This window comes from Schistocerca cancellata, chromosome 5, assembly GCF_023864275.1.
Source record: "Schistocerca cancellata isolate TAMUIC-IGC-003103 chromosome 5, iqSchCanc2.1, whole genome shotgun sequence".
NCBI classification, from domain to species: Eukaryota; Metazoa; Arthropoda; class Insecta; order Orthoptera; family Acrididae; genus Schistocerca; species Schistocerca cancellata.
The window spans coordinates 120,508,867-120,524,723 of record NC_064630.1 but is presented as its reverse complement, the minus strand read 5'-3'; the positions used below and the strand labels follow the sequence as shown (position 1 = coordinate 120,524,723).

The 15,857-nt window shown below is 44.7% G+C and overlaps 1 protein-coding gene across 1 annotated transcript in view; it reads right to left on the bottom strand.

Moving 5' to 3' along the window:
* The window catches only part of LOC126188389 (cytokine receptor-like), a 296,079-nt gene extending 280,733 nt beyond the window's left edge, over positions 1 to 15,346 (bottom strand). The window contains exon 1 of the mRNA XM_049929989.1: positions 13,226 to 15,346. Coding sequence (XP_049785946.1) covers positions 13,226 to 15,039 — 1,814 coding nt within the window. The 5' untranslated portion in view covers positions 15,040 to 15,346. The remainder of the gene's footprint in view (positions 1 to 13,225) is intronic.
* Between the last annotated feature and the right edge of the window lie 511 nt (positions 15,347 to 15,857).

Sequence of the window (15,857 nt, the reverse complement as noted above, 5' to 3'; positions counted from 1 at the left end):
TGTTCAAAAAATGGTTCAAATGGCTCTGAGCACTATGGGACTTAACTACTGAGGTCATCAGTCCCCTAGGACTTAGAACTACTTAAACGTAACTAACCTAAGGACATCACACACATCCATGCCCGAGACAGGATTCGAACCTGCGACCGTAGCGGTCACGCGGTTCCAAACTGACGCGCTTAGAACCGCACGGCCACACAGGCCGGCCACATATCTCTGTATTTGAATATGAATACGCATGCCCAAACCAGTTTCTCTGGCGCTTCGGTGTAGATTTACCTACGAAATGCAATACTGACCGCTAGATGTCACAAGAGGAGGACCCACCAGTATAAAAGGAGGCTGGGAGTGTTGTCAGTAGAGAAGCACTAACAGCAGAAATGGGTCGTTGGGGATAAGCTTAGTGACTTCGAATGTGGACAAGACACTGGATGTCACCAGAGTCACAAATCCATCCGGCAAATTTGCAACCATTCTAAGACTGCCCGAGTAGACTTTTGGTGAGGTGACTGTCAAGTAGAAATGCGAAGGAACAACCACAGCTAAAGCACGACCAGGAAAACATCACGTACTGACGGACAGAGGCCGTCGAGCATAGTGGTGGATTGTTGTAAAAAAGTCGCATGAAGTAAGCGGAAGAAATCACTCGTGACTTCCAGTGTGCTTCCAGCTGTCTATCTGGTTGTGGGTAGTGAGTTAAAAAGAATGAGGTACACAACGGCCGCGCAGCTCTCCCTAGGCCACACATTTCTATAGTCAGCGCCAAGCGACGCTTGATGTGGTGTAAAGAGGGCCGACCCTGGACAGTGGGTGACTGGAAACGAATGATATAGGGCGACGAATGACGCTATACATCTACATCTACGTGATTACTCTGTTATTCACAATAAAGTGCCTGGCAGAGGGTTCAATGAACCACCTTCAAACTGTCTCTCTACCGTCCCACTCTCGAACGGCACGCGGGAAAAACGAGCACTTAAAGTGAGGTTTACTATCTTTTGGCTCAAAATATCGATTTTTTTTAAAATTGCATTTTTGGATCCATAGAAGTGTTTAGAATCCACCCCTGAAACGGTTTTTCCGAATACGGAACAGAAATGTTTGTTATTCGCGGTTGAACAAAAAAATGCACCTGCCTGAAATCGGTTTTTTTTTCAAGCACCAGTTTTTTTTTTCTCTCGGAGGACGAGTTATTTTACCGGTGCTTGGGAGGAAACACACAAATTTCAAATGAAAGTTTGAACGCGTCTGTTTCAAAGTTAGCCCCCAAGCATTTGTATTCTGGTGCGAAGACTGTGGAGATTGCGACTTTCCTGGCAGTGAGCAGCTTCAACGAAGGGTATTCAGCAATTCTGAAGACCATGACAAAGATAGACGTCACCCTGGGTCTCTATTCGACGCAGTTCGCCAAGCATTCGGACGACCAACGGATTCAAGCGGCTGAAAACCGCTCGTCACCGGCCGTACGAGCGGCTCTGGAGCAGCGCAGGATGGCCCAGATCGAGCAGAACGCCCTCTATGAGGAAGGGGAAGGACTAGTTTATGGACCCGTAATAGCAGATTGAACGTAAGTTGCATAATATTGCATTTATATGTAGTCAAAACTTCAAACGCTTTTTTTCTCGAAATGACTTTTTTTATCGCGCGGTATGGTAACTTCAAATCTACTTAACCGACTGGCATGACTCTGTTTCCGACGAAGCTAACTAAATTGTCTAGGTGTTGTACTAATTTCATTCCGATAAAACTATAAATATTTTTACTTGGCCGACGAAGTCAAAAATAGATGAAAAAACCCTATCTTTTTCAAATGGCCGCCATTTTGTTTCCTATGGTCCAAATAACTTAGTCAACTCAATTTTGCTTTCAGACGAGCCGGCTAACCTGTGACATACCGCGCGTGGAGGCCTACATCGAAATTTTGTTTCGTTCCGACGGCACTTCCGCCTTTGCTCTTCGACATTTCCGGTCGAAAAAATTCCAGTTTGTAAACATCGAAGCACAACATCCGCTCTGATAAAGGTGACAGGTGACCTGAAACTTGCCATGGACAGACAGGAAGCGACTATCATTTGCTTCTTAGATTACAGCAAAGCATTTGATACTGTCGACTTCGACATCTTACTGGCCAAACTTAGCGGTCTAAATTTCTCACCAAGTGCAGTGCAATGGTTTCGCTCATACATAACGTCTCGTCAGCAACGCGTCCTGTCTGGGAATACAAAATCACAATGGCGGCAGGTAGTGTCAGGCGTTCCCCAAGGCTCAGTATTAGGTCCTATACTCTTCTCTCTGTATGTCAATGATGTGTCATCGGTTCTGACCTATTGCAAATACCATATGTATGCTGATGACCTTCAGTTGTATCTAAGTGCGAAACCAAGCAATCTCAAGAAAGCTATTGAAATTTTCAATACTGACCTCGATGCACTGTCAAAATGGGCACAGGACATAGGTCTAAAACTAAACCCATCTAAAACCGAAGCGGTACTTGTTGGTCACTCTAAGCTCATTAGCCCAAAACATCGGGAATCCGTACCACCTCTTATCCTAAATGGAACACATATTAACTTCTTTCCCTCAGCAAAGAGTTTGGGAGTAATAATAGATGAAAATCTAAATTGGACAGAGCACGTAACTGCAGTGTGCAAAAAAGCATCAGCATCCCTTCATGTCCTACAAAAATATAAAAAACTCTTCCCTTTCGATCTGAAAAAGAAATTAGTACAAACGCTTATACTCCCAATCATTGACTACAGCGATATTATCCTACAAGGCCTCTCTCAGGAAAATTCCCGACGTCTAGAACTGGTCATGAATGCCTGCGTCCGATATACCTGTGACGTTTCGACTTTTTGATCACATTTCACCAGCATATGCAAAATTGTCCTGGCTGCGTGCAGACAAACGCATAGATTTCCATACACTCTGTCCCATCTACTGCCTCATAAATGTACACAGTCCCTCATATCTCTCCTCGTCCCTAACGCTCATGTCAGAACAACATGACAGAAACACACGTTCCCATTATAATAAAATCCTCTCCGTTCCACTGCATCGCTCAGTCACCTTCTCCAAGTCCTTTACAGTAGCGGGAACCCGACTCTGGAATAAAATCCCTCGTTATGTTAGAGAACTTAAAAACATGTCCGGCTTCAAAAAACAGTTAATGACGTATCTACTTAAGCAACAGTAATGCCTTCCTCTGTACATGAATGCACTTCACCTCATTACTTCCCTCTTTCCCCCTCCTTAAATCTCCCTTCCCCAAAACTCGCTATACTAGTAAACATCTACTTTACACACCAAGATATTACGTACATCTGCACAAACCTTCATTACTATTGCCAATCCTTCTCATGTTTGTCATTATTATTTGATTTTTTTTACTGTTATTATTATTGCTTTTATCATAACCTGTATGTATAGCACCTGTTGTAGAAATACTGCCAGCATTTACTTTATTAGGTCTTAGTCATGTTTATCATTATTTGATTTTTTGTACTGTTATTATTATTGCTTTTATCATAATCTGTATGTATAGCACCTGTTGTAAAAATACTGCCGCATTTACTTTATTAGGTCTTAGTCACTACTCTTTATTCATATTGTCACTAGAGTAAACTAATTTTCTCATTTAAACTATGGTCGTGATGTAACTCTGATGTGTGAAATGCTGCATGTGTGGAACACTGGTCTGATGTAAGAGAGGGCCTGATGGCCCTAATCTGATCAGGTTAAATAAATAAATAAATAAAATTTCTCCCTATGTAGGTGGGTGCCAACAATGTTTTCGCAATCGGAGGAGAAAACTGGTGATTGAAATTTCATGAGAAGATTCCGTCGCAACGAAAAACGCCTTTGTTTTAATGATTGCCACTCCACGTATCATGTGTGGCACTATCTCCCCTACTTCGCGATAATACAAACTAGCTGTCCTTCTTTGTACTTCGTCATTCGTCAGTCCCATCTGATGCGGATCCCTCACCGCACAGCAATACACAACTAACATGGGTAGGAACTGCAGCGGTTTTTAAGTAATTCGGCCAGCCCAGTGCCAGGGGCAGGTCACTGGGATTAGCTCGGTGAGCAGGCCACAAAAGTAGGTTTGTAAATCGTCTGGCAGAATTGTAAGGCTGCAGAGTAGATTAGTATTAGAGTGGATTAATAGCTTAGATTAACTTTGCTCAAAGCTTTGTGCCAGACAATTAAGTACAAGCTGCTCTTGGTTTTTTGTATCATAAAAAGACCTACTAATTAATTAAGTGGTGGGTTATTCTGTATCATCATACTGAATTGTATTGTATCACCTACTGTATTTGTATTGTACACTCCTGGAAATTGAAATAAGAACACCGTGAATTCATTGTCCCAGGAAGGGGAAACTTTATTGACACATTCCTGGGGTCAGATACATCACATGATCACACTGACAGAACCACAGGCACATAGACACAGGCAACAGAGCATGCACAATGTCGGCACTAGTACAGTGTATATCCACCTTTCGCAGCAATGCAGGCTGCTATTCTCCCATGGAGACGATCGTAGAGATGCTGGATGTAGTCCTGTGGAACGGCTTGCCATGCCATTTCCACCTGGCGCCTCAGTTGGACCAGCGTTCGTGCTGGACGTGCAGACCGCGTGAGACGACGCTTCATCCAGTCCCAAACATGCTCAATGGGGGACAGATCCGGAGATCTTGCTGGCCAGGGTAGTTGACTTACACCTTCTAGAGCACGTTGGGTGGCACGGGATACATGCGGACGTGCATTGTCCTGTTGGAACAGCAAGTTCCCTTGCCGGTCTAGGAATGGTAGAACGATGGGTTCGATGACGGTTTGGATGTACCGTGCACTATTCAGTGTCCCCTCGACGATCACCAGTGGTGTACGGCCAGTGTAGGAGATCGCTCCCCACACCATGATGCCGGGTGTTGGCCCTGTGTGCCTCGGTCGTATGCAGTCCTGATTGTGGCGCTCAACTGCACGGCGCCAAACACGCATACGACCATCATTGGCACCAAGGCAGAAGCGACTCTCATCGCTGAAGACGACACGTCTCCATTCGTCCCTCCATTCACGCCTGTCGCGACACCACTGGAGGCGGGCTGCACGATGTTGGGGCGTGAGCGGAAGACGGCCTAACGGTGTGCGGGACCGTAGCCCAGCTTCATGGAGACGGTTGCGAATGGTCCTCGCCGATACCCCAGGAGCAACAGTGTCCCTAATTTGCTGGGAAGTGGCGGTGCGGTCCCCTACGGCACTGCGTAGGATCCTACGGTCTTGGCGTGCATCCGTGCGTCGCTGCGGTCCGGTCCCAGGTCGACGGGCACGTGCACCTTCCGCCGACCACTGGCGACAACATCGATGTACTGTGGAGACCTCACGTCCCACTTGTTGAGCAATTCGGCGGTACGTCCACCCGGCCTCCCGCATGCCCACTATACGCCCTCGCTCAAAGTCCGTCAACTGCACATACGGTTCACGTCCACGCTGTCGCGGCATGCTACCAGTGTTAAAGACTGCGATGGAGCTCCGTATGCCACGGCAAACTGGCTGACACTGACGGCGGCGGTGCACAAATGCTGCGCAGCTAGCGCCATTCGACGGCCAACACCGCGGTTCCTGGTGTGTCCGCTGTGCCGTGCGTGTGATCATTGCTTGTACAGCCCTCTCGCAGTGTCCGGAGCAAGTATGGTGGGTCTGACACACCGGTGTCAATGTGTTCTTTTTTCCATTTCCAGGAGTGTATTTTGTATCATCATTATTGCATTGTATTAATAAAGATTAAAAAAAAAACTCCAGAATAGGGCGTACAAGCGTGGTGTAAGCAGTCTGTGGCATCAATCCGATGGAAGGGTTTGGGTTTGTCAATACCTGCAGAACATTACCTGCCATCATGTGTTGCACCAACAGTGAAGTACAAGGGAGGTAGTTTGACGGTTTGGGATTGTTTTTCGTGGTTAAGCTGTCGCCCCCTTATTGCGCTTAATAAAACGCCGATTATGGAAGGATAGAACACATTTTCCAGATATGTGTACTGTGTACAGCAGAGAAACAGTTCGGAGATGATGATTCTGTGAGCATGATAGTGCACCCCGTCATAAATCGGAAATACGGAAGCGTCCGATCCCGCCCGTCTGCTTTGACCCATGACGTCACAAATATGGCGGAAACAAAAACAAACACACACACTTTACACAAGAAGCCTAATGACACTAACGGGACAAGCGCGGGAAATGGGGTGTTTTGGGTGGGGGGAAAACTAAATATAAACAAATTTTGACGCCTTGTGTAGCTACAACGTGTAAGTGGAGACAGCCATGCATGAATACCCGCCCACCTCCCCAGGGGTCGTTACCCCTGCAACCCATAGAAGATAAAGATGCTTCAGTAGCTGATTAGTGTTTTTTGTCTTTTTTAAAAAAAAATCTCACGGGATAGAACGAACAGATCAGAAAGATAAATATAATAAACTAAAACAGAAATTGGAGGAAACAGATAATTAAAATAAGTAATAAGTGTTTTTAAATTTAAAAAAAAATCTCACGAGATAGAACGAACAGATCAGAAAAGTAAATAAAATTAGATAAGGGGTTGTTTAGGGGAGGAGACCAGACAGCGAGGTCATCGGTCTCATCGGATTAGGGGAGGACGGGGAAGGAAGTCGGCCGTGCCCTTTCAAAGAGACCATCCCGACATTTGCCTGGAGCGATTTAGGGAAATCACGGAAAACCTAAATCAGGCTGGCCGGACGCGGGATTGAACCGTCGCCCTCCCGAATGCGAGTCCAGTGTGCTAGCCACTGCGCCACCTCGCTCGGTAAAATAAAATTAGATAAAACAGAACTGGAGACAGCCACACTCAAACCAAACTCCGCGCCGTCATGACGTCACACACGACAACACCCTTACGTCACGGGTCAAAGCCGACGCGTGGGATCGGACGCTTCTGTCGACCCCATAAATCAATGGTTTGTGGAGAATAACATTGCTGGAATGGACTGCCCTGCCCGGACTCCCGCACTGAATCCAATGGAACACCTTGGGGATGAATTAGGATGTCGAGTCACTCCAGACACCAGCGTACAACACCACGACCTTATCTAATTGCGGCTCTTGGGGAAGAATGGCATGTCATTCCTCCACAGGCAGTTAAACGCCTCACTGAAAGTATTCGCAGTAGAGTTCAAGCCGTCATAAAGACGAAGGCTGGACAAATCCCCTGTTAATGGCCACTAAAAGATGTTCAGATACTTCTTGTCAGATAGCGTACACGTATATTACATGATAACAAATATGCATTTTTCAGAAACGCTCGCGGAACCTACGTGCTAACAGAGTATTTACGTTCGTAGACCGCTACTGTCAAATTGAAAGAACTATGTTGTTGTAGAGGCAGATGCAAAGTAACAAATGAAATTAAAAGATATGCCACTTGTCCTACAGAGCAGTCCAAGTTCAACACACATACTAATGATATACTGTATCAGAATTCTTAGAGATCGTATTCGCAGAATACCTGGCTACGGAGAACGAAATGTAATCGACCAACAAATTTCATCAGCAAACTGCACGATGCCTGTAATTCCGACCGTGTGGTACTCGACTAAGATTTCGATTGCAACTTGAAGCTAATAATGGCGTGTGTAAAGAAGTGACGTAAAATGGTGCCTGGTTTGTTCAGTGCACGGGGATTCAAAAGCAAAACGGTGCGCTTCTTACTACTAGAAGAGAAATATCGCAAGCAACTTCTTCGTGAAAAGTTGATCACAATGTTTTACGCATGAGTTTTTGTTTAGAAAACTAAACATACAATAAATGTAGTTTGTAAGACCAAGAATACGTAGATCAAGTACGTGAAGAGACATATGAGTAGTTACTTTCAATAGGATGCCCTTGACTATGTGTAAAGTACTTCACGTAAACAGCGCAGTGATATGTACTAACTCCGGATAGTATCTTATAAACACAGATTTAGGTGCGAAGAAGGTAGGCAGAGTGCAAAGGTTTGCCTTTCGTGGAACAAGTTTCTCGTTTTTATCTGTTGCAAGAGATCTGCGAGGGTTGAATTGCACGTCTAACTTGTTGTTGTGGTCTTCAGTCCTGAGACTGGTATGATGCAACGTCTAACTTAACGTGAACAATGGCAATCAGTAATTCTAACTTGGGAAACAACGAGCTACACTAAAATCTGCGTTTTCACCTAGTCTCCAGCCATTATTTCTTGCAATTCCCGTCGACAAACGTTTCATATTTAACACAAGAGTCAAGAAATGGTGTGTCAGATAAAGAGCCCTGTTACCAGATGCTAAAGTTTGTCACGTTCTAAATGCGGAGCCATCGTCAAAAAAAAAAGTTAGGTCCGCTATACCTCGAGGAAGGATGGCGTGTTACGGTTCACGCTATACGCAAACAAGATTAATCAGTCAGCGTTCGTAGTTCTCTATCGTAGTTCTGAGGCAACACATTGAAAGTTACACTGACGCCTTCTCGGCCTGATACACATTTATAAAATTTTGTTTTAATGTCTCTCCCCTGTTTGGACGAGGGACTTCGAATTACTGGTCGCCGCGATGTTTCAGACCAGCATTCGGCTAAGGGAAGAAGATAGGGATCCCCACTGTCGAGAACCTGGTTGTGCTTTGTTACGATAACAACAAAAAACTGAAATCAAAGCTTTGTTACTGAGTCTGTAATTGACGCAACGAAAATTTTTCGTATGCTTTACGGGGAGGTTGGCGGCGCACATGGTCCGTATCACACAGATCTTGTGTTGCATACAGCCAGAGAGTAATTTAACCATCTATTTTACAGACAATAAACTTTGATCTGAGAAGACTTAGGTTAGTTAGGTTTAAGTAGTTCTAAGTTCTAGGGGACTGATGACCTCCGTTGTTAGGTCCCATAGTGCTCAGAGCCATTTGAACCAATTTTTGATTGTAAAATAAACAGTGATCGGCCTCAGATAACTGTGTACGTCAACTGATGTGCACCAGTGTGGTAACCAATCCTAGCTCAAGAAGTTTGTAAGTTAAATTTCTTAGGTTCGAGACAATACACTTGTATAACAAAAAACAACTTAAGGAGGAAAGCCTCCACAGCAACCAGCACTAGTTTCATAAACATCTGCGCTTTTCAACAGGCGTAAATCAAGAGGCACAAACGAAAGGAAGCAATTGAATTTGGTAATTATAGACTTTCGAAAAGTTTTAACTGAATGCCCCAACGACGGACACATGAGAAAATAAGTTCGAATGCGATCTATAGAATTTTGCAAACAGATTGCGACCTCATTTACAGGCAAAACGCTTCGCTTTATCATGACAGAAAATAATTCTGAGTTCCTATACGCAAGTATGTTAGCTTAATACGAATTCTCGCTCTATGTTAATAACTTAATAGATTCGGTTAGTTGCAACTCAGCATTTTCGCAGGTAACGCATTAATATGCGATTAATTGATATCCTACAATTTCGCCTTTAATTGCGGAGCATACGATCGCAAATAAATTACAGTTTTATGTGACGACATAGTTCTACTTTTAAATAATGGAAACTTAATTTTGTATACGGTGTGAAACAAAAATATGCTGACACGATTAATACCTCATGAATGTGTATCGAACCCGCCTACATCAAAAGCCATCTTTCACTGTGCAGATACAGAGAGAACAGAACATTAACAGTGTTCATTCTGTTTCTGCTTTTGACATGTAGGTTGTGTTGGCAGACGAATCTTAAGCGTAGGCTAAGGTCTAGGTTACGTTGGAAGATGACATCCCGCCTGTGAGTTGGCGAAGCCAACAAACGTGATATAATGAGAATAGTTGTAATTCTTATAAAGGATCGCATTTTATGCATATTAGATTTTGATGAACATTTTATGTTTGCCGTTTTGATTTCGTCATGTATCAAAGCTGACAGTGTATATCGGTAGGTCCAGTGCACACCTATGGCCTATCTAAGCAGATTTAATTGTAGGCATAATCATTCACTGGTAGGAAACTAAGAAGCTTTTGCATAAAACAGATTGCACAAAAATACTTGAGAGGTCTGAGCTGAAATACTGTTCAATGTGTGAGATCTAGCAACACCTGGATCTAGTAGATTGTCAGAACAAGATAAGGATCATGTCCAAAGACACCCCCTCAAAAAACTAAGCTATGTAATACTTACAAACTCTAGTTTTACTATGGAAACTACAATATTCCAAAATGTCCTACACATGGCTTCCGTGAATCCCCTAGGTTAAAATTAGACTAATAACAGCTCTTGCGGAGGCATATTAGCATTCTTCCACATAGCACCAGGGAACGGAACTGGAAGAAACCTACATGTATGACACAATACAAAATGAGCGTAACCAATCATAAATAATACCTGTAAAAAAGATTTAAATTACTCCCATGACCGGTTTTGGGCCGTCATGCTCATCTTCAGATGGCTACAATTTTTTCATCACATCTGCAAGTATCGTCAGCAGCATGACTTCTGTTTCTGTACGGCATGAAAATATTTTTGTGGTTAGCGCCACTTACTGTGCAGTACGGACGGCTTTCATACTGGGTGAGTCAGGAGAAAAGGTACATGCTTTGAGGCGTGAAAGTATTAGTGATTCTGAACAAAAAACTTCGTACAGATGCATGACCTATTCCGAATGGATTCCGCGAGATAGAACACATTGAATATCACTTCTGACGCTTTTCTTGGGTAACTGGAAAACCGCTCCTTCCAGCGAAAACCTGTCGCAGTACAAAATAAAACTACATTAAATTTCCTACAAAACGGGGCCTATTCATTTTTTCGCTAGGGATAATAATTCGCACTAAGAGAGAACGCATGGGCTATGGCTTAGGTAGTTTCTGTAGGCTAATTTGAGGTAGTTTCCCAACCTGATAAACACAGGTGTCCTGTATCAAATTGTCTCAACTTCCTGTACACTACTGTGGTTTTGTAAACAATGGCAATGTTTGAATAGTACAAAAAATAAATATTAACCTACACTAAATGTTTTTACCTCGAAAATCCATTCGGAATAAGGCTTACGTCCAAATGAAATCTTTTTGTTCAGAAACACTCATATGCATATAACTTCCCTTCTGACTGACCCTGTATGCTAATGTGTGTGTCACTTAAACAAGGCACGTGACACAAATGTAAGTGATGATGATGTTTGGTTTGTGGGGCGCTCAACAGCGTGGTTATCAGCGCCCGTACAATTACCCAATCTTTGCTCAGTCCAATTGCGCCACTTTCCTGGATGATGATGAAATGATGAGGACAACACAAACACCCAGTCATCTCGAGGCAGGGGAAAATCCCTGACCCCGCCGGGAATCGAACCCGGGACCCCGTGCTCGGGAAGCGAGAGCGCTACCGCGAGACCACGAGCGGCGGACACAACAAATGTAAGTGTACAAAAACTAATACACATTAGGTGATTTCAGTTGTATATACCATTAGCATATCTGTAGAAAACAATTCGATGCCGCGCCGATACACCGATGACGTCATTAACATGGAGGAATACTAACACATACGGTGCCCGAGAACCAAGGACGAAAATTTAAGCCAAACAAACACCGACAAATCATCGGGGCCTTCTCGGGAATAGGTGCCATTAATCATAAGTATAGAATACGATATATGTAACCTACAGTATATGCGAATGTCTTGTCATATTCGTTGGATTCGTAAACACATTATCAAACAGTTACCTTCCTACCTAAAATAGTTCTCGAAGTAGCTACAGTTCAGTCTGTCACTACAACCTCCATAAAAAAAAGTGCCGACGGTGCCTTTAGTGGTCAAAGCGGAACAGCAGTGTCGCGATTTTAATACACTCGTCATGCCCGCTAGTCTTATATAGGTCTAGTAAACACTAATATCTAAGCGAGTATGCGCCCCCCCCCTCAATAGTTTCCCTTTGCTACGCGCTAATCAGGTTTAATTCCATGAAAAGCAAGTGTGCCTAGCGAATGTATTTATTTCGAGTGGTAAAGGGTACCGAAATCAGTCGCTCATTCTGTGCTCATCTGTAATATAAATTGCTGTAAATGTAAGTTAAAACATAAAAATCACTTATACATGCACATAGTCCTAACCGGGCTACTGACGTCAAAGGTTTAATGTTTTAATTAAAATGAGTTGCACTGGAGATGAACAGAGAGTGACAGATATCTGGATATGCAATATACATTGTTTGCGATGACTATACCTTTTCCTACGTGGAATGCAATCTAGGCCAATACCCTTAAGAAATGAAAAAAATTATTGTAAGCAAAACGTACGAACATATACAAATGATCATACAGCAGACGCAATCTACGTAACGTATGGCGTTACATTCGCAGTATTTACCCAAGGAGATCATGTAAGTCATTCACCCGTCATACATCACCAAAAGTGGTGCAAATTATATAAATATCGTTACGCACCACAGACGCCATGCTGCTATCAATACTGACCATGCAATGAAACAAGTGTAGCCGTCTGAAGTTGGCCATAAGAACCCGAAGGCGATCAAATTTTGTTGCGGTCAATTAACTTAAACTGACAAAGAATGCGAAACAAAGATCAGTGTCAGTCTTTTTTATTTTTTCCATGACACGTTTCAATGGCTTCAAATGGATCAGAGAGTATTTCGTTTGCCGGATGTAGCCAGCTGCCTGTTTTATACTTCAGTTCGCTAGTGTCACTAGCGTAACAAGACATTGAACTCATGCGTTATAAATGACAACATAGATATTTACATGTCGTTCCAGTAAAAAGCACACTATAGGTCGTTGTAAAAGCACGCTTGTAGCATACACAAACACAATTTTTTTGTTTTGTTTTGTCTGTGATATTCCGTGAAACAAAGGTGTACATGCAACACGCGGTGTGCTTTTTGCTGGAACATCTTCGAAATAGATCATAAGGCAGTCAGCTACAGCAAAGAAAAGAAATACATGCGTATACCACTAATCCACCTGAATATAGACAGGCAACTTCCCTAACACGCATTGTGGAACAAATTTGAAGTACAACGTAAACAGTAGCGGTTTCGATATCACAGACCGGCAGTGACGTAAAATGGTTAATCTCTAATTGGTTAACAGCCACGGAGTTCAACAAGATTCTGAATGGATACAAAAAATACAATACAAAATAAGCTACGCCACGCGCTCAGTTGTGATTCCCTATGCATACGTGTCGATAAAGATAAATGACAGCTTCTCACCTGCATTCTGGTTTCGTGGGCCCGTCTATGGCGCAGTACTGAACTTGATAGTGGGCGCTCTTCAGTCCATTGAGGCAGTCCACCTTGAAGCTGATCTCCAGAAAGGTGGCTGCCGTCTTGAGCACGATCGGCATGGAAACTCGGCCGTACACGCTGTCCGGTCTCAAGGTGCAGGTGACCCACGTAATGCCGCTGCTGGCGTTGCCCGAGTTTACAGCCACGCCGAATTCGTACACCTTCCCAGGCCTCGTCTGAATGGTCGCTTCGGCCTTCTCGCTGCTCACCACCGCCGAATTGAGCAATCCCGAGCAGTGCACACTGGTGAGTTGCTCATTCTGGCACCAAAACACTGTGAAGGTCTCTGCCTTTTTCGTCCCCACTTCCGGTAAAGCCCTATCCCAATTCAGTTGTACAACACCGTTCTCTTTGACGACCGTGACGATCCTCGAAGCCTGAGGCGGGGTCTGCACCTTCTCGGGTATCAGTATAACGGCCGGTTTCGAGCTGCCCTCTTTGTTCACCGCATACACGGAAACTTCATACGCGTTCAGCGAGAGGTTACTGAACCTGGCGTACGATGACTTGGGTTGGGGATCCTCGAGTTCCGGCTTCGCTGTGCCCACCTCTTTGGCCACAACCTTGTATCGGAAATCGTCTCCATTCTCCCGGCAGCGAGGCAGCCTCTTCCAGAAGATGAGAACGTCGCGCGTAGACTCCTTCCCGATGACCTGGAAGCTGCCCGGGGCGAGATCTGGTGGTGATGCGGGAGGCATCGGTTCCGTTCTGAAGGTGAACGTCGCCGGTTCGGACCACACGTCGTCACCCTTCGCCTTGGCCGGAGCTATATACAGCCGCACGTCGTACAGAAAATTCGCGTACGGCAGGTCAGTGAGATTGAAAGACGACCTCTTCCAGTTGAAATCGGAGGTGTCCACTTGCTTCCACTCGTCCGTCGTGTCGCACTCTGACGTCTCCGACTTGTATAGGAGTTTGTACTTCAGCGGCAGCGGCTTCAGGTTCGGGTCTATCTGCCAATGCAGGTACACGCTACTGGTCGTTTTGGATGAACCATTCAGAAACTCCGGCTTGTCCAACAGTGCGTGTGCCCACTGGTTAAATTCGATTTCCTCGAATGTGTGATTGCCGAGAACGTTTTCTGCAGATATTTTGAAATAGTAGGTCTCATCCTTCTCGCGGTACATAGGATCTGTTTTATCGTCCCAATAGCAGTACCCAAAATTTGGACTATTCTCATCCGGGCACTTGACGCCGTTGAGGTATCTCGTCTCTGGCAAACCGTACGTGTAGCTGATGCTGTAGGTGGTTTTTATCGGGTTCTCAGGAACCTGCCAAGTGCAGTTGAGATTTTTCAAGTGTCTAGAAACACACGTGAAATTCTCAATCTTCAGATCCCTCGGTGGGTACCCAACAGCGACACGGTTCATGCAGACGGTGGTTGGCTTTCGGCCGCTGGGTTTGAGCAAACAGTAATAGTAGGCGTTGCCTGCGGGTTCAGCATGTTCCATGTAAAGGCGTGCCGTGGTTGAGTTCACCACCTGCACATTTTTCGAGGGGACGGGGGAGCCATTCCGTTCGAACGCGATGTCGCTGGCGTTACTTCCTGCGGTGGCCTTGTGTTCGGCGTCCAACACACATAGTATCTCCAGGGGCTTGCCGTACTCCACTGAGATGTCTCCTGGTGGCACGGTATATCCTGGTTTGTCTCGCAGCTGCATACAATTGTCCGCACTCGCACATGCTGTCGCCACCAGTATCACTAGGACTGACGGCCACAGCATCGTAAGATGCCTCATATCCTCAGCAAACCAGACATAACAATACTTGAATGCAGTTGGCAAGTACGTACGCGCCGAGTTGCTCACTTCTATCGCTGTAAGGCAGCTCTTTCTAAATTGACTGAAGAGACACAGAATAAAAAATGAGTAGGATACTGCTACAAGGCGGCAGGCACAAAACAGTCGGATTGCACCCTGGTGCACGTCTGCAGTAAACAATAAACACACACGCTGAAAACAAGAACGCGAACATGCGCGGAACGCAACTACGCGACACTCTTTCACGGTACACACAACCTCACCCGGAGGCGTCCACTCCGCAACTGTTGAGCTGCTCGACTGCGGAGCTGCTGCCGAAACCTGCCGAGCATTGACGAGGGAAGCCGAAAGCTCATCGGCGCATGCGTAGACCGGACCGGAGCAACGCTTCTGCGATGCGCGTGGCCTTCCCCCTCGAGGCAAACAAAACCCGGGCCGTATTTTGACGCCAAAAACAACAAACGGTGCGCGCACTCCTTTCCTGGGAATTATAACGTCGCAGGCGGAGCTGCTTAGAAGTGATGTATGCCTGCGAATTCCATTCTTTTTCTCACCGTCACCGTACAAATACAAATTACATTTCTACCTGCAAACGAAGCCACAATCTTTCCTGTTGGAGTGCTAATGAATCATTGCAACGCTTTGCATGTCCGAAAAATTTACGTTATACGTTATATGCCTTATGCATGCCAACTTATACAAAAACGCATTAATGGTTCACATCAAAAGAAATAAAGGTATCAATCAATTTGTGATGATTTGGTATTTCATTGTTTAAAAATGAAACAGTGGAAAAT